This window comes from Cannabis sativa, chromosome 5 (assembly GCF_029168945.1).
Source record: "Cannabis sativa cultivar Pink pepper isolate KNU-18-1 chromosome 5, ASM2916894v1, whole genome shotgun sequence".
Lineage (NCBI taxonomy): Eukaryota > Viridiplantae > Streptophyta > Magnoliopsida > Rosales > Cannabaceae > Cannabis > Cannabis sativa.
Window position 1 is genome coordinate 45,648,713 of NC_083605.1, and position 20,484 is coordinate 45,669,196.

The 20,484-nt window shown below is 36.9% G+C and overlaps 1 protein-coding gene across 1 annotated transcript; it reads left to right on the forward strand.

The window, feature by feature from the left end:
• The first annotated feature begins 7,084 nt into the window (after positions 1–7,084).
• LOC133038356 (uncharacterized) lies at positions 7,085–7,898 on the forward strand. The gene has a single exon (XM_061116478.1). The coding sequence runs from the start codon at positions 7,085–7,087 to the stop codon at positions 7,694–7,696; it is 612 nt and encodes a 203-aa protein (XP_060972461.1). The 3' UTR covers positions 7,697–7,898.
• The last annotated feature ends 12,586 nt before the right edge of the window (positions 7,899–20,484 follow it).

The following is a 20,484-nucleotide window of genomic DNA, read 5'->3' on the forward strand; positions in this document are numbered from 1 at the left end:
TATACTTGATTTCTTCACATATGGGAGGTTTTCTACCTATTTTTTTAAAAAAAAAGCATATTCATGCATTAGACAGAAAATACGATTAGATTTCTCGATCACTATAAAATAGATCTTCCAGTAAGGAGGAGATCAAAATAGAGTCGTACAATTGGTGGGTGAAAGCCCACTTAACCACATTATGGACAACAAAATTACAAGTCCTGCTAACATTAAAAAAAATTATAACTATTAAAAGAGGGAGATGATTTAATACAAAAAGAGACGTAATTATCAAGAGCCTAATGGAACACCTTCCTATTGAGAGCATTGATAGCTAGTCTCGAGTCACTCTCCACAATAACATACTTATACCCTAACTCCAAAGCCAACGAAACAGCCAAACAGCAGGATGCAGCTTCTCCGCATAACGCATCCGAGAAATCCAACCGAGACGTGTGAACCCAAATCACCCTACCCAGATGATTCCTTGCTACAACAGATGTGCACATTCTCTCTAAGCCCACTCTAACATCACAATTCATTTTTATCCAATCCTGAGGAGGTGGAGTCCAGGTTTCCCTCAAGATCAGCGTAGGATTTGTAATACCCGCTAACTCCGAAAGGGTATTTTTGTAATTATTTTTAGCGGAAAGTATTTTACATATTTATGGGTTTAAATATGTATGAGATTTTTATGATGATATAATATTTGATATTATTGGCATGTGCATAATGCCTAATAGATATATATATGAATATTATTATATGGGTATATTATTATATTATTATAATATTATTATTATTAATATTAATATTAAAAAGTATTTTACATATTTATGGGTTTAAATATGTATGAGATTTTTATGATGATATAATATTTGATATTATTGGCATGTGCATAATGCCTAATAGATATATATATGAATATTATTATATGGGTATATTATTATATTATTATAATATTATTATTATTAATATTAATATTAACGTTATTATTATTATTATTATTATTATTATTATTATTATTATTATTATTATTATTATCATTATTATTATTATTATTATTATTATTATTATTATTATTGTTATTATTAGTAAACTCACGGTGATATATGTATATATATATATATATTATTATTATTAATTTTTTTAAGTTGTTTAGGGTTGTATTAGGGTTATATTAGAGTTAGACTATATATATATGATGTTTATAACATGGTTTTATGGTTTAAAAAACGTGAGTGAGAGCGAGACTGAGAGAGAGAGAGAGAGCGGTTTGGGTCGAACGAAACCGAGTGGTGAGAAAGTGAGATTTCGGGTTGGTTGGATTTGAGAGTTTTGGGCTGCCTTAGATTATTTCATTGAGTTTTATTTCATCCAAGAGGAGTTTTAGATGCGATTAGAGGGTCGTAATCGCACCATTCGACATACGCCATTATTACGTTCAAAATACCGTGTTTCTTGAAACGGATCCGAATGGAGTTCTTTCGAGATAGGGCTACCGAAAAAACAAGATGCACCTTGTTGACATAGGTAGTACCAATCAATCCATTTAAGCTCTCTTAACCGTGTAGTCCCATGCACACGGTACGGAATCATCCCACTCGACCTTCCCTGTGCGATGTGGAATTTGCACGACTTACTTGCATTTCCCCTTACGGATCACGGGACTACTGACTGTCACAATCACCCCCCCTTACGGGGTCCGACGTCCTCGTCGACCACACTTCCGGCTGGGTCAAGGCTCTGATACCATTTACTGCCTAGGATATCAAATGGAATAGGTTTTATTATTTATTGGTTGCTGTAGGTATTTATTATAATTATTGGTGATTAATTAACTATTTATTTAGACTTTAATAAGAATAAATAGTATTTTAGTAAATTTTACGTAAAAATGTGTTGTATGAATTCATGTTTTACGTTAAGAATGTTTGTTTGAGTCCATGCAATATGTTTGGGTGAATCAAAATAATAAATGCTTATGTATGGTGTGTCATGCAAGTGAAATGGACCTATGTGTTACGTATTTTTACGTAAGTTTCTGTATGAGTTTAGAGATTCATACTTGAATGTATTTTGAGTGTATTGTTGTGTTAATGAATGTCTAGGATCTTGTTCTCAACAAGGAAATTCGTTGAGGTGCTCGAGGTAGCAAGTGTGGTCTTAAGAATCGAGGTAAGAAGAGTGGACATCTGTGCACAGGGTGTATGTTATGCATACAACTTGGGTTGGTTTGCTATTTAATTTGATTGTGTTATGATTTCCTTATATTATGTGAGCATCGTTAGCATGAGAATGATATTAGGACCTTGCTGCTTGTGTGAGCATAACACTTGCAGGTTATAACATTATCATGGGTGAGTACAACTTATGGTAATTAATTGCCCTGTTGGATGCCAAGTGTGAGAATAACACAAGGCAGGGGGCTTACCTCATGTCCGATCAACATGAGTGTATAGTTGATTATCGTATGTGAGTATAATGTGCGATATGAGACATGATTGGTGCATGTGAGAACAACATGCGTTGTGGATATATTTATGGAATGTGAATTACTGTTGATTAATATTAAAGAGCAAATTATGTCAAGTAACTAGTTAGGAGGGTTATGTCCTACATAGCTCTTCTTCTTTGCACACGGTACTCAGTGTGCAGTGTAAGGGTAAGGCTAAGCGAGTGAGAATGAAGAGCTCGGCGTGGACCGCATGTTAGGCCGGCACGTATTTTGCTTTTAATGTTTTTTTTCTTGCTAAACATTTTGGAACTATTATTTTGACTTAACTAGTTCTTATTTAAGTTTACAGTACTAAAAGAATTTTGTTTTAAACAATGAGATCTCATGCTTGAATATTTTTCAATAAAGAAGTATTTGTTTGTTTTTATTTTATTAAATTGTTTTACACGGACTATCCTATGTGACATCTCGGGAAATCGGGGTGTTACAATATGGTATCAGAGCAATACGGTCCTAAAGAATGTGGTTAGCCCTAACATGTAAAGTTCATCGCCATGAGACGAGCTCGACTCACTGTACTGTAAGTGGTTATTACTTATAATTAAGTTGCCTTAAATTTCTGCATGCGAGAGGGTAACATTATTTTCATGTAAAATTGATGATCAAAATGATCTTGATGTGTATTGGTTTGTGTGGTTCCGGAGGTTAGAAATGCCTCCTAGAAGGTCAGTTAGAGTGGGTCGGGGTCGAGGTCGAGGTCGAGGCCAAGGCCAAGGCCGAGATGATGGAGTGGATCAATGAACCACCTCGAAGCACCACGGGGATGGGAAGAGCGCATCGTCGCACCGGAAGGAATCATACATAGGCGGGATGAAGAGCTTCGTCACCGAGACGTCAACCGGAGCTTTCGGTCAAATAAGGCGGGATGCGAGAAAATAGAGACCCACCGACTGCAGTGGTATATCCTGCTACGAGAGGCTAGACATGAGTTGTTAGCGAGAGAGATTTCGGAAACAACACCCACCCGAGTTGGGGAGGCATAGACCCGTAGTGGGTCGAGGAGTGGATAAGTCGCATAGAAAGCATTTTGCGGATGCTACGGGTGGATGGGAATGACCGAGTGAAGTGTGCATCTTACATGCCGAGGAAAGATGCTCGTATGCGGTGGGAGGTGGTGGAACAAACAAAGGATGTAGATACCATGAGCGGGACGATTTCAAAAGGGTCTTTAATGAGAAGTATTATAACTCGACGATTAGCGGCGAAAGGTCGATGAATTTCTTCGGGTTAGTCCAAGCGGAGTCTTACCGTGATCGAGTATGCACAAAAATTTGATAGATTGGCGAAATTTGCTCCGTATCCGTACCTACCGATAGAGTGCGAGCACATCGATTTGTGGAAGGCCTGAAACCAATGGTTGCTCGAGATGTGGAAATTGTGTCAAGGGGTCAATTCAGTTATGCTCAAGTTGTCGAAATGGCTCTTACGGCTGAGCGGAGTGAAAACAAAATTTGGAAGGAAAATGCGCCTGGGAGAGAATCGAAGAAAGGTGGAGCCAATCCTAATGACCACAAGAAACGAGGACAGGACCAGTCCGGGAAGCCAAGTCAAGACAAGAGGTACAAAAGTGATAACGACCAACGATTTAATGGCAACAGTGGGCGAAATATTCCAGAATGCCCTAAATGTACCAAACGTCATCTCGGCGAGTGTCGCGCAAAAGCATGCTACAAATGTGGAAAAGAAGGACACATCAAACGCAATTGCCCACTGTGGGGGACGGGAGGAACAGAGGCGGGAACCCAAGAAAGATGACAAGTATGTTCCAAAGTGAGTTTTTGCCATCACTCAAGCGGCCGAGGCCGATCCTTCGGTTGTATCAGTCGTATTCCTATGGCCAACACCACTTGTAAAGTTTTGTTTGATTCTCGGTGCAACTCATTCCTTTATTGCTAGCACAATTGTAAATCATATAAATGCACCGAGTGAATTATTCTTACCGTGGGGTTTGGGACCATGTTACCATGGGGAGGTTGTAATCTCTAGAAGTTGGCTTAGGGGTATACCTGTCAGGATAGATGGTAGAGAATTATTTGTAGACCTGATTGTATTAGATTTAATTGATTTTGATGTAATCTTGGGCATGGATTTTCTTACCAAATATGGAGCATCAATTGACTGCAAGCAAAAGAAAGTTGTTTTCACACCAGAGGATGGAGAGACATTCGAGTTCAGGGGGGTAGGAAAGAAACCTCGCACCCCTGTTATTTCAGCAATGAAGGCTGGGCAACTATTGCAGCGTGGGTGCTTAGGGTATCTAGTTAATGTGGTTGATGACACCAAGAAAATTGAAAGAAAGCCGGAGGAAACACGGGTAGTTGCTGAGTTTCTTGATGTATTTCCGTAGGAGTTACCGGGTTACCACCACACGGAGAAATCGAATTTGTGATAGAATTAGTGCCGGACGGCACCGCTTCCGTGCACCATATAGAATGGCACCATCTGAATTGAAAGAACTCAAAATACAGTTGGAAGAATTGCTTAAATTAGGGTTTATCAGACCTAGCTACTCTCCGTGGGGCGCACCAGTTCTATTTGTTAAAAAGAAAGACGGTACTATGAGAATGTGCATAGATTACCGAGAACTGAACAAGGTGACTATAAAGAATCGGTACCCATTACCGAGGATTGACGACTTGTTCGACCAGCTTCAAGGGAAAAAGGTGTTTTCAAAGATTGATCTTCGTTCAGGATATCATCAGCTAAGAATCAAAAATGAAGATATACCGAAGACAGCCTTCAGAACGAGATACGGGCATTACGAGTTCATGGTGATGTCATTTGGACTTACAAATGCCCCAGCAGCTTTTATGGACCTCATGAACCGAGTCTTCAAGGAATATCTGGATCAGTTTGTCATTGTATTCATAGATGATATATTGATTTATTCTAAGACAGAGGAGGAGGAACATGAGGAGCACTTACGCTTGACCCTTACGGCGGAGAGACATCAATTGTATGCCAAGTACAAAAAATGTGAGTTCTACGGTTGTCCGAGGTTGCATTTTTGGGCCACATTGTCACTAACGGGGAATAAAAGTAGATCACCGCTAAGGTTGTCTCGGTGAAAGAATGGCCTAGACCAAAGACCGCCTCGGAGGTTCGAAGCTTTTGGGTTTAGCAGGCTATTATAGAAGGTTTGTTGAGGGGTTCTCAAAGATAGCCACACCCTTAACGAATTAACTAGGAAGAATCTAAAATTTTCCGGTCGAACAAGTGTGAGCAAAGCTTCCAAGAGTTGAAGAATAGACTTATCTCAGCACCAATCCTCAGTTTACCAACAGAAGAGGGACAATTTGCGGTATATTGTGATGCATCTAAACAAGGGTTGGGTTGTGTTCTAATGCAAGAAGGGAAGGTAATTGCTTACGCTTCAAGGCAATTAAAAGAATACGAACAGAGATACCCGACACATGACCTAGAGTTAGCCGCGATGGTTTTTGCACTAAAAATCGGCGTCATTATCTCTATGGAGTGAAATGTGAAATCTACACCGATCATAAGAGTTTAAAGTACTTTTTCACCCAGAGGGAGTTAAACATGAGGCAGAGGAGATGGTTGGAGCTAGTCAAAGACTACGACTGCGAGATAATGTACCATCCCGGTAAAGCCAATGTGGTAGCGGATGCACTCAGCCGTAGAGGTCCCGGACTAGTTTCCACTTTACAAGGAGTATCAAGGGAATTAGTGGAAGACATGGAACGAGCTGGTATAGAGTTTATTACAGGACAACTTGCAAAGGTCACACTTCAATCCACTTTGTTAGAAAGAATTAAGGAGGGGCAGACGACAGATCAAAAGCTCAGTGAACTAAAGCAAGAAATTTTGAATAGTAACGCCAAAGATTATGAAATATCAGACACGGGATTAATTCGGTTCAAGGGACGAATTTATGTGCCCGATAATGATGAGCTCAAGAAGGGGATATTGGTAGAAGCTCATACTACACCTTATTCAGTTCATCCCGGGACCACTAAAATGTACCATGACCTAAAAGCATTGTATTGGTGGCCTGGTATGAAAAAGGATGTAGTTGAATTTGTGGCCAAATGCTTAACATGTCAACAAGTTAAAGCAGAGCATCAAAGACCAGCGGGATTATTACAACCACTGAAGCTCCCTGAATGGAAGTGGGAAGAGATTTCCATGGATTTTGTGACTGGTTTACCTAAGACTACAAAGCAACATGACGCCATTTGGGTAGTCGTCGATAGGTATACAAAATCTGCCCATTTTCTACCAGTACGCATGACTTACTCCATGGACCATTTTGCTGAACTTTATGTGAATGAGATTGTGAGATTACATGGAGCACCGTATTCTATTGTTTGTGATCGAGATGCTCGGTTCACTTCATCTTTTTGGGAAAGCTTACAGAGAGCAATGGGAACTCGATTGAAGTTCAGCACTGCATATCATCCAGAGACAGATGGTCAGACTGAGAGAACAAATCAGATCTTGGAAGATATGTTGAGGGCATGTGTGATAGATTTCCAAGGATCATGGAGCAAATACCGTGCCTTTGATTGAATTTTCTTACAACAACAACCTATCGGGCCTACTATCGGGGTAGCACCCTATGAGATGTTGTATGGAAGAAAATGCAGGTCTCCACTGCATTGGGATGAATTGGGAGAGAACAAACTCCTAGGCCCAGATGCAGTTCAGCACACCAACGAAGCTATTCAAAAGATCAGGGCTAGAATGATCACCGCTCAGAGCAGACAGAAATCTTATGCAGACCTAAAGCGGAGGGACATTGAGTTCGAAGTGGGTGATCATGTGTTTCTTCGAGTGACACCACGAAAAGGACTCTCGGTGAAGAGATTTGGTAAGAGAGGGAAACTAAGTCCCAGATATGTTGGTCCATTTCAGATATTGGATAGAGTGGGCAGTGTAGCTTATAGAATAGCTTTACCGCCATCATTATCTGGAGTGCACAATGTATTTCATGTATCTCAACTCCGGAAATATGTGTCAGACCCATCGCATGTTTTGAGCTATGAAACACTGGGTTTGAAGGAAGACTTGTCTTACAATGAACGCCCGATAAAGATTCTTGATCAAAAAGATAGAATTTTGAGAAATAAGACAATTACCTTGGTGAAAGTCCTATGGAGAAACAGTGTGGTTGAGGAAGCTACTTGGGAGCTAGAGTCTGATATGCGAGAACAATATCCAGAATTATTTGAGTAAAATTTCGGGACGAAATTTTTTTTAGAGGGGGATAATTGTAATACCCGCTAACTCCGAAAGGGTATTTTTGTAATTATTTTTTTAGCGGAAAGTATTTTACATATTTATGGGTTTAAATATGTATGAGATTTTTATGATGATATAATATTTGATATTATTGGCATGTGCATAATGCCTAATAGATATATATATGAATATTATTATATGGGTATATTATTATATTATTATAATATTATTATTATTAATATTAATATTAAAAAGTATTTTACATATTTATGGGTTTAAATATGTATGAGATTTTTATGATGATATAATATTTGATATTATTGGCATGTGCATAATGCCTAATAGATATATATATGAATATTATTATATGGGTATATTATTATATTATTATAATATTATTATTATTAATATTAATATTAACGTTATTGTTATTATTATTATTATTATTATTATTATTATTATTATTATTATTATTATTATTATCATTATTATTATTATTATTATTATTATTATTATTATTGTTATTATTAGTAAACTCACGGTGATATATGTATATATATATATATTATTATTATTAATTTTTTTAAGTTGTTTAGGGTTGTATTAGGGTTATATTAGAGTTAGACTATATATATATGATGTTTATAACATGGTTTTATGGTTTAAAAAAACAGTAGTGAGAGGCAGAGACTGAGAGAGAGAGAGAGAGCGGTTTGGGTCGAACGAAACCGAGTGGTGAGAAAGTGAGATTTCGGGTTGGTTGGATTTGAGAGTTTTGGGCTGCCTTAGATTATTTCATTGAGTTTTATTTCATCCAAGAGGAGTTTTAGATGCGATTAGAGGGTCTGTAATCGCACCATTCGACATACGCCATTATTACGTTCAAAATACCGTTCTTGAAACGGATCCGAACTGTGGAGTTCTTTCGAGATGGGCTACCGAAAAACAAGATGCACCTTGTTGACATAGGTAGTACCAATCAATCCATTTAAGCTCTCTTAAACTGTGTAGTCCCATACCTACACAGTCTCAGAATCATCCCACTTGACCTTCCCCAGGCGATGTGGAATTGCACAGCTTACCCGGTATTTCCCCTTACGGATCACGGGACTACTGACTGTCACAATCACCCCCCCTTACGGGGTCCGACGTCCTCGTCGACCACACTTCCGGCTGGGTCAAGGCTCTGATACCATTTACTGCCTAGGATATCAAATGGAATAGGTTTTATTATTTATTGGTTGCTGTAGGTATTTATTATAATTATTGGTGATTAATTAACTATTTATTTAGACTTTAATAAGAATAAATAGTATTTTAGTAAATTTTACGTAAAAATGTGTTGTATGAATTCATGTTTTACGTTAAGAATGTTTGTTTGAGTCCATGCAATATGTTTGGGTGAATCAAAATAATAAATGCTTATGTATGGTGTGTCATGCAAGTGAAATGGACCTATGTGTTACGTATTTTTACGTAAGTTTCTGTATGAGTTTAGAGATTCATACTTGAATGTATTTTGAGTGTATTGTTGTGTTAATGAATGTCTAGGATCTTGTTCTCAACAAGGAAATTCGTTGAGGTGCTCGAGGTAGCAAGTGTGGTCTTAGCAACTGAGGTAAGAAGAGTGGACATCTGTGCACAGGGTGTATGTTATGCATACAACTTGGGTTGGTTTGCTATTTAATTTGATTGTGTTATGATTTCCTTATATTATGTGAGCATCGTTAGCATGAGAATGATATTAGGACCTTGCTGCTTGTGTGAGCATAACACTTGCAGGTTATAACATTATCATGGGTGAGTACAACTTATGGTAATTAATTGCCCTGTTGGATGCCAAGTGTGAGAATAACACAAGGCAGGGCAGTTTACCTCATGTCTGATCAACATGAGTGTATAGTTGATTATCATATGTGAGTATAATGTGCGATATGAGACATGATTGGTGCATGTGAGAACAACATGCGTTGTGGATATATTTATGGAATGTGAATTACTGTTGATTAATATTAAAGAGCAAATTATGTCAAGTAACTAGTTAGGAGGGTTATGTCCTACATAGCTCTTCTTACTGGGCGTTAGCTCACGGGTACTCTGTGTGCAGGTAAGGGTAAGGCTAAGCAGTGAGAATGAAGAGCTCGAGGCGTGGACCGCATGTTAGGGGGCTGGCACAGTATTTTGCTTTTAATGTTTTTTTTTACTGCTAAACATTTTGGAACTATTATTTTGACTTAACTAGTTCTTATTTAAGTTTACAGTACTAAAAGAATTTTGTTTTAAACAATGAGATCTCATGCTTGAATATTTTTCAATAAAGAAGTATTTGTTTGTTTTTATTTTATTAAATTGTTTTACACGGACTATCCTATGTGACATCTCGGGAAATCGGGGTGTTACAGATTGGGCAAGAGAGAAGCATGTAACTCTACAAAAGAAGTACAAATTTGGTCAATACATTTCAACACATCAAGAGGAGAATTATTGTGTACCCTTTCATTGCGCATCCTCCATATAGTGTCAACAACAATTGAAGCATAAAGAAAGACGTCCTCAACTCGGATCCCCCTATTTCTAAGATCCCAAATGAATTTCACCCAGTCCCAAACACGAATACCAGTATTACAAACAGGGTAGATTCCCCAAGGCGAAGATCGCTACAAGTGTAGCGCCACCTCACAAGAAAAAAATAAATGTTCAATAGATTCATCCCTTAACCCACACAGTGGACAACTTGTATCCTCAATCTAAAATCATCTTCCAATCTCAGATCTAACAGGGAGCGCATTAGATAGGATGCACCACCAAAGAATCTTATGACGCTACAAAATTTGCTATTCCAAAGCGACAGAGCAACCTCACAGTGAGAGGCTCTTTCCAAAGCCTGTGTCAGGTAAGCCGATTTGCACGAGAACTGCCTGTTGCTTTCCAAGGTCCAAATCCATCTATCTTTACCCTGACCCGAGGGGTTGCCACCTTTTAAGATTGTAGAAACAGTCTCTTGATCAAAAAGACTATTTAACTTTTGGACATCCCAACCTCCACTAGATAATAAGAGATCAGCCACACTATTGTGATCCGTTAAAACATCACCATTTGGTTTCGGGACGAAACTTTTACAATGAGGAATCCAGGGATCCCTTTAGATACTAGTATCCCTCCTATTAGATACCATTTCACAGGCCCCTTTTCTTAGAATTGTATTGGCTTTCACAACACTTTTCCAAAATAATTGCGGAAACCCAATTGCGGAACTTCTGTGGGAAATTCAAAACAATCAAGGACACGATCAATGAATTTCTAACTTAGACTATCATAGGCTTTGACAAGATCAATTTTAATGGCAAAGTACCCCTCTTTGCCTTTTTTCTGGTTGAAAGAGTGGATAATCTCTTACACAATCACATTATTATCTTGAATATTCCTTCTCGGGACGAAAGCAGCTTGAGTTGGGTAGATGAGAGAAGGAAGGATAGGTTTAATTCTATTTGCAACTATTTATGAAATGACTTTGTACATCACATTGCAAAGAGATATGAGCTTGAAATTATTAGGTCTTTTTGGGTTCTGGCTTTTTGGGATGAGCACAACGTTCGTAGTATTTATACCCTTGTGCATATTGCCTTGAACAAAGAAATTAGAAATTGCATCACAAAAATCATCGCCAACACTCCCAATAGTGCTTAAAAAAGAGTACTGACGTCCCATTCGGCCCCGGAGCCTTGTGGTTGCTCATGGCAAAAAGAGTAGTTTTAATTTCATCACGAGAAGGGCATAAAATGATCGTCTCCTGGTCCTCCTGAGAGATCCTCTCATGGAATAACTGAGTGCAATCAATAGCCCGTCCGTAATCAGATCCTGAGAAGATACTTTTGAAGAAGTCAATGAATTCAAGGCCAATTAACTCTCGGTCATTAATCCAGACATTATCTTTACTTAATATACTTTCAATGTCATTTCTTCTTCCTCTGATTGCAGCTAAGAGGAAAATATTTAGAGCATTTATCGCCATCCTTTAGCCAAGAGATCCTCGCACGTTGTTCCTAGTAAATCGCATTTCTGGCCATAATTTCATTTAGGGAGCAGCGAATTTCACATTTCATGTTCCAATCACGGGCTCTAGCAGGTAACTTCTATATATTGTCAAGCTTAAGTTCCAGATCTTTAATGACCCAGTCAATCTTACCAAATTGAGTTCTATTCCAATGAAGAAGAGCCACACGAGTCGCTCCAAGTTTCTTGAAGACGCGAGCTAGGGCCCAAGAATGATCAACCGAACCCCAAGCGTTGGCAAACACTAATTTGCTTCTTTCATCCCTTGTCCAACTCTCTTCAAACTTGAAACATCTTTTAAATTTGGATTCCTGCCCACCAGTGTTTAGACATAATGGTCTATGATCTGAGTTACTCGTCTAAGAGGAGCAGAGAATAGCTCTAGGAAATAGCTGAAGCCAAACTCCATTTATCAAGAGCAGATTTCACATGGCTTCTGCCAGATTGGTGGTTATCCCAAGTCATCTTATCACCTTGAATATGCATATTAATAAGACCTCGAGAGTCAACAAGGTTAGATATGAAAGGGATAAAAGGGTCCCTTCCTGATGCCCCTTATCGTTCAGAGTCACTAAGAACAAAATTGGTATCGCCCAAGATCAACTAAGGACCCCCAAACCATCCCCAATGTTCATGAGTTCAGCCAAAACTTTTTCTTAGCATGAAGGTAAGGAGGGCCATACACACACAAGAGAAGCCAAGGGTGGGTAGGAGGGTCCGAATAAACAAGGCCAGTGATATCGTTGCGAGAACACGAGATACACTCAAAACTAAATCCAAATTTCCACGCCAAAATAATACCCACAGCAGTGCCAATAGGTAGAATATTAACATTAAAATAAAAATGGAGAGATTTTAGTATACGTACCAGGGGAGTGGCATCCACTTTAAGTTCAGTCAGAAACACAAAATTAGGAGAGCGCGCTCTGATCAGGGACTTCAATTCACGAACTGTAGAGGTCTGCCCTAACCCTTTACAGTTCCATGCAACCTCTCTCATGGCTCCTGTGGAAGAGATTTGACATTCTCCTCCACAAGGGTATGAGAGTGAACAAACAAGCTAGATCTAGAGTCTTCAATCACAAAAGAACCAACCAGAGGGTTCATCATAATTCCATCAGAGCAACTTGGGGAACATGAAATTTCATCAAATGGTTATTCATAGGCCACCTTAGATTCAATGTCCCGTTCCTTAGTATCCCACGGGAAGTCACGAACAACACCAGGGTGCTTTTTGAGTATTTTCTGAGGTCTAGAGCACATCAAAGCAGAGCCTTCAAATTTACGCTTCTTAAACGGCGTAGTTCTCTCATTAGTTTCCAAAGTAGGCACCACTCCAATATCGCTTCCCAACTTCTTTATCTCATACAAATCCATCTTCCCAAAATATTTAAGATCATGAAGTAATATTTCTCGGGCTTTAAAAAATTGAGACAAATCCCTTTCTTGATCATGACTTGGCTCGGCTCCAGGCCCACAAACAGGGCCCATAAGATTACCCTCAACTTTCTTTGACCCTCCTTGCCCGAGTAGACTAGGCCTTGCCAACTTTGTCACTCAAAATAATGCTATCATTTGATTGAAGTGGGCCCTCATTTTCACAAGCAATTAAACTTTGCTTATTATTAAAGCCATCGGGCCTCATAACACAATTGGAGCCATTCACAGGCCCACTAGGAATAAGCGGACCACATACAACCGGCACATGACCCAAACTAAACCCACCATCCTTTTCCAAATTCAAATTTATATCCTTTTCCAAAATTGAGGCACATACATGTCCCTCTCTCGCCAAAACAAGCAAAATTTTTAGTATTCTTTTCTCCCCCCAACTGACCCCCTTTGCCTCCATTACCAGTTGGAGCCCCTGCCTGAACAGGGAGGTCAAAAAGAGGCTTGGGGAGCCACACTGCCAGCGAAGCCTTCTCAGAACTCGTAGAATCATGGGCACGCGTGGTCACCATCAACTGCGTCTCAGTTGACAAGCAGGGAGAAGCCCAGGACCCTTCAACCGGTCGCCACCAGTACCATCGACTGCTTTCATAGGAGGAAAAGCACGAGTCTTCATTCTCGAAGTCGTGGCCAACAATCCACGGACATCATTTGCCTTTGGACCAGAAAATACATCTCTGTATGCAAAGGAGGGTGATAGCCAAGGTCCAAACATGGGAAAAGATTTATCTTCATTGTTCACGATCATTACAGGTGTGGATAATTTGCATCATTTGCGTTGGTGACCAAGCACACCACAGTTATAACAGAAAAATCTCACTTTTTCAAACTTGAATTGTAGCCACTGTTTCACTCCACTAGCAGGATCAAAGAAACAACCAGAGACCAGTGGTTTCTCAAACTCAATGTCTTAGGGAGATTTTCTACCTAAGACATGTATATATTTCATTTTAAAAACAAATTCTAAATCTCTATTGTTTTTTTGTAAAGTCCTTTTTTGGCAAGTTAGTTGACAAAATATTTTTTCTTTTATGGTAAGATTCTTTTGCATACATACCGATTTCTTACCGTGTGTTTTCGGTTTTAGTTGCTCTTTTCCTTGTTAGGAAAGTTGCACTTTTCAGCTGGACTTTCCTTTGTTTGAAAACTTCTTGTAAGAGAAGCAATTCTCTTATGGAAAGTGAGATTTTTAAGGAAACTTTGATTATTGCCTTATCCTTATTGATTTCGATTGTATCTTGATACAATCAGAATATCTAATCTGTTTTTGGCAGGAATCAAGTATTAATAGAGGATCAGACCTGATTATAGCAAGTTTCCCGTTTCTGGTCTGATCTGCTGTGTCAGCATCCGAATCTGATGCTGCAGATCGTGTTTTCTTAGGACAGTTTTTGTACAGCTGTAGATTCAATCTTGTGACTGTCTCTAAGGTTTCTATGTTCTATAAATAGAGCCTAGAGAGCAGCTATTCGAATTAGCTCTTCCATTATTCAATTTTTGCACTTATCTTATATGAGAGATGAGAGTTTCTTTGTTTTGTGAGAGCCTAGTTGTTCACCTAGGTTCTAGTTGTTTATTTCTGTTCTTACTCTATCCTAGAGGTTGTGAAGAACTACTTGATTGAACAAGAGATTGGTCTTCGGGAGAAGACTTGATAAAGCCTTACTTCGGGAGGAATTAAGCACTTGGTCTTCGGGAGAAGACTTGTTGAAGCCTTACTTCAGGAGGAAGTAAGCACTCACACTTCAAAGACGAAGGGAGTTCAGGCTTGAAGGTGTTTCAAGAAGTCAGATTCATAAAGTGGATTACAAAGGATTGTGACAATACTTTAGAGGGAGTCTAAACTTGTTTAAGTCAATTGTCTTTATAATTTTGATACTTTATTAATTGATTTCATTCTCTGGGCGTGGCCCCGTTGACTAGGAGTGTTCGGGAGAACATTGATACCACGTATAAATCTCTTGTGTCAAGTAATTTATTTCTCTGCAAATATTTTTATATTCTGCCTGTTATGTTTTGTCACTGCAAAATTAGTTTCTGCAATAACAAAATTACTTTCTGCTTCTGCAGACGCATACAGTTTTATATTTTCGTACATATAATTGACATTTGCAAAAATACGGTTTTTCAGTTTTCATCAAAAATGGTAATTTTTTCTTTATGATCAAATTATTCAGTCAATTATGTTTTAGTAGAATTTTTCTCTTCAAGTTTATAATACTTCCTTCTTCCTGGTGCCCCTACATGAATCTCTTTCATTTTCATATTTTACGTTCTTTGCATGCATAGTTGTTTTGTCACTCTTTAATGTCAAGATTACCGTGCACCTATGAATTGTCAATTTTTTAATAATTAGCTTTTGTAAATGTGATTATCTCCTTTTAAGTTAATTTTGTTTTGCTTGAATTTTGTATGTTGTTTTTTATAAATTTGAGTTGTGAACTGTCTCGGCTTAATAATATTTTTATCTTGTGTCGACAATGCTTGAACTTTGATATACTCTTTGTTTGATCTATTGTTTTCATTTTAAAAACAAATTTTAAATCTCTATTGTTTTCATCAAAAATGGTAATTTTTTCTTTCCGGTCAAATTATTCAGTCAATTATTTTTTAGTAGAATTTTTTTCTTCAAGTTTATAATACTTCCTTCTTTCTGGTGCCCTTACATGAATCACTTTCATTGTTTATATTTTACGTTCTTTGCATGCATAGTTGTCTTGTCACTCTTTAATGTCAAGATTACCGTGCACTTATGAGTTGTTAATTTTTTAATAATTAGCTTTTGTAAATGTGGTTATCTCTTTTTAAGTTAATTTTGTTTTGCTTGAATTTTATTTGTTATTTTTTTTTATAAATTTGGGTTGTGGATTGTCACGGCTTAATACTATTTTTATCTTATCTCGACAATGCCTGAACTTTGATATACTCTTTTTTTGATCTTTGGTATCTATTGCTTATTTTTTTTTATTAAGCTGAGTTACAATCAAAATCTTGTCCTTGATTCACTTTGACAATTCAGAGATATATCCTATTTCGGCCTGGATTGGTCTAAACAAGACAATTATTGATTCTAAATTTATTGCGTCTCAGTTGATATAAGAATAGATTTTATCTTGACACGGTTATAAATTAGTCTACCTCGGATTACCCTGAGTACTACTATTCCTCCCTTCAAGTAAATCTGGGGTAATCGTATCTCGATTAATATTTGATTAGATCTCATCTTGGAAAGGTTTCAAATATGATCTATCTCAGGATGACCTAAGTTAGAGTTTATCTCAGTTTCGGTCGAGCTATAGCCTTCTTTGATCTTATCCAAAATAAGTTCTGGTTTTATTTTGTCTTTATGGCCTATTTTCAATAATCTTCTAGGTTGTTCTCCCTAAAATTCCATGCCATTTATTTTTTTCTATTTAATGGACTTGCGTCGTATCAATCTAATGGGTTTCTTTTTTCCTTTTTAACTTATTGGGCCATGTTATGGTTAGTTAAACTTGTTCCCCTCCAACACTACTCCCCCAGTTCGTTTTATGCCATGCATATTTAGGAACTAATCTAAGTAATAGGGTAAGTTCATCATCATCATATCATAGCTTTTGTGTCAGTAAATTTTCCTTTTAGTTTGAATTTTTGCAGTGGCAGTTTGTATGATAGATGGTTTATGCTTTGAGAATTGCTTTTTTGTAAGTGGCTTTTTAATTTTATACTTTGTTTTAATTTTTAGCGTCGCATCTTTGTGTATATATGTAACGTCCCCGCTTCAAGCTTCCATTGGGCCCTTACACCCACGGAATCATGGCTCTTATACACGAGTACGTCACTCTGGCTGCTTCATGGACTGACGACTGACCCTACAAACCAACACGAGTATTTTCAGCGTGCTTTGTCCTCACTCACACGCATCCTAGGAAAACTTCCCAGGAGGTCACCCATCCTTGAAATTGCTCCAGGCCAAGCACGCTTAACTGTGGAGTTCTTTCGTGATGGGCTACCGAAAAACAAGATGCACCTTGTTGATATAGGTAGTACCAATCAATCCATTTAAGCCCTCTTCAACTGTGTAGTCCCATACCTACACAGACTCAGAATCATCCCACTTGACCATCCCCAAGCGTTGTGGGATTGCACAGCTTACCCGGTATTTCCCCTTACGAATCACGGGACTACTGACTGTCATAATCACCCCCCTTACGGGGTCCGACGTCCTCGTCGACCACACTTCTGGCTGGGTCCAGGCTCTGATACCATTACATATATGTAGGGATCACAACCTTGACATTATACTCATAGCACAATCATAGCAATAACACATAATAATTATTTCAATCATATCATGTCTTTACCATAATGTGGCGTGTCATAGCCACTCCATACACAACATGGGCTTAATTGGCCCTACAATAACCTGGGCACATTTAGCCCTACCATTGCTATGGAATAAGGTATCTCTATATTCAACAGCATTGTCGCTGTATCATACCTTACCATAATAATGTCATACACAAATCGGACAAATGTAGGGTAGGGTATCTCTACATTCAACGGCCTTATCCCGTATCATACCCCACCATAATAATCTCATACACGACTCAGAAAAATGCAGGGTAGGGTATCTCTACATTCAACGGCCTTATACCGTATCATACCCCACCATGGTCCCTCACTTTACCTAAGACGTTAGCATACAACTTGCAGCATACAACACACAATATATGAATGCAACATACAACATATACAAGTCAAAACAACCCTAATCAATATATCAATTCATACACTAATATTGTGTCCATACCACACATTTTCAGTACCACATACATATTCATAATAACAAAGCATAAACCATATTTCAATACATAAAGAATTTAAATTTATGCAAATAAACACAAACAAAACTATCTTATTTCCTTACCTCAAATCCCGCTACTTAAACTTGTTATCTCGTCACTACTACCTCTAATAACACATGGGTCAAGGCCCTAACATTAACATTCGCACTCTTATAATACATCAGAAAGAATACTATTTTTGACTAATAACTACACGAATTCAGTGAAAGTTTCCTTCATAAAAATTATAGGAAATTCAATTATCTTTCCAATGCTATAAAGATCACTAAATATAGATTAAAACTGAGGGAGTTATGATAGTTTTACTGAAACTATTTCTGAGAAGGAATATGAAGTAACGAATCATAGTAGATATCAGAAATCTAAAGTTTTGATACTGAAATATTCCAAATCAGAGAATACTCTATTCATAAAAGTTTTAGAAAATCGAATTCCCTTTCTAATGACACTAAAATCTTTAAAATTGGAGTTATAACGTAAGAGATATAGATATTATACCGAAACAGTTTTCTAGAAATCTTGAAACAAATGGATTTCGAACTACAGTAACAAAATAATAATTTTGACTTAGAATAACCAATAATTAGTGAATGGTTTTTTCATAAAACATTTAGAAAATTGAATTATCTTTTCAACGGTACCAAGATCGCTAGAATCAGATCATTATTCAGAGAGATATTTTAATTTTACTGAGACGACTTATATAGAAAATATAAAAAAACGATTTACAACAAACAGCGTAGAAAAACTAATTTTTGACATAGATAAATTTCGATTCAGTAAAACCTTTCTTCATAAGAATTATGAGAAATTCAATAAGCTTTCTATAGGCACCAAGATTGCGAGAATCGGATGATTATTTAAAGAGATATGATAGTTTTACTGAGACATGTTTCATTATGAAAAATAAGAAAAGGAGATCTACGAATATTCTCCTATTGTGATCAATAAATAAGTAAATATAGAGTTTCTTACCTCAAGTACATCAAGCTGCTTGGATCGATAGACATAAGATGATGGTGATCAAAGATGAGAGTGAAGAGTGGTATAGATTTGGCTAAGGATGTAATGGAAAGATGATTTGAAAATTTTAGGGTTAGTCTTGCTCAGATAGGTGGGAAGAATAAAAGGATATAATTTTAGGGTTAATGAAACCTATACTATTCTGACTCTTATTAGGTTTAGTTTTATGAATAATAATAATATTAATAATAGCAATAATAATATGATAAATTATTAAATAAATAAATATCTTACTTTTGAATTTAAATTGTAAGCTCTAAATCTCGTAACTTTAGGGCGTAACTTTAGGCTTAGTTTTGACCTAGAAAAATTATGAATTATGATATAGTTATTTCTACAAGATTTATAGATGTTTGAATTATCTTTCTAACGCCATTAGAATCACCTCAATCGGAGTTATAAAACTCCAGATATGGTCATTTTAGTAAAACAATTTCTAAACCTGCGAATTTCTCTAAACTTACGATTTTTCTAACATTAATCAAATAATAATATTATTTAATACCACTTATACAATTAATTAAATCTAATAAATGTATTATAAAAACCTAATAGACTTTCATATTGGGCTTTAATTAAACGATTACTTACTTATGAAAATATCATAATATTTTACTTTCGTAGTTAATACAACTTTAACTTTCTTTAGAAAATTGGTACAACTACTCTAAGCAATAATATCAACTCACTAACAGCACAAATAAATAAGATAATTATCCTCGCACAATTAATATCCAAATGAAAAAATTAAATACTATTTTTAACTGGATATTACAATATAAAATTTCTAATTTAAGAAAAAAATTGAAATATCTTCTTTCAGATGTTCGCTTCGACTTCTCGCTCCTGAATTGTTCTGGTCTTCTCTTCGCTTAACATTATTTCAGGTATATATCTACTCGCCTTTCTCCCTTTCTCTTCCAATTCACATTATTAGTTTGTTTGTGTGCGCTTTACTTTTGTGTCTTTTCCTGAAAAATTCTAGGTTCCAATTTTATAAGGCTATTCTTTGGGTTGATATCTTTTTCTTTTTCCTTTTGGTTAATCTTACTAGGAAATGGGCTTTTGTTAATTGTATTCTTATCTCAAACCTACGATTTTTACTCAAGTTTTTTTAAAAGAAAATTTTCTCTTTTTTATTGTTTTTTAGTAAATTATGGAAAACATAGACAATTCGGGCATTCCTTCTCAAATATTTGACTCTCTTTCTTCAAGCATTGCCCCTTGTTTTGTCAAATCTTTACTAGTTTCAAGTTCTCCTTCTATGGAAGGTGTTGAAGGTACTGAACTTAATTACCTAGAATTAGAGTGTTTGGGTAGCATTGTTGAGATTTTATGCCCTAAATAAAACTCATTTTAATATAATCTTATTTGTTATCAATAGAAGATTAGAAGTCATTCATGTTT

Coding starts and splice junctions, on each gene's coding strand:
- LOC133038356 (XM_061116478.1), top strand. CDS start 7,085: ATGTTGTATGGAAGAAAATGCAGGTCTCCACTGCATTGGGATGAATTG.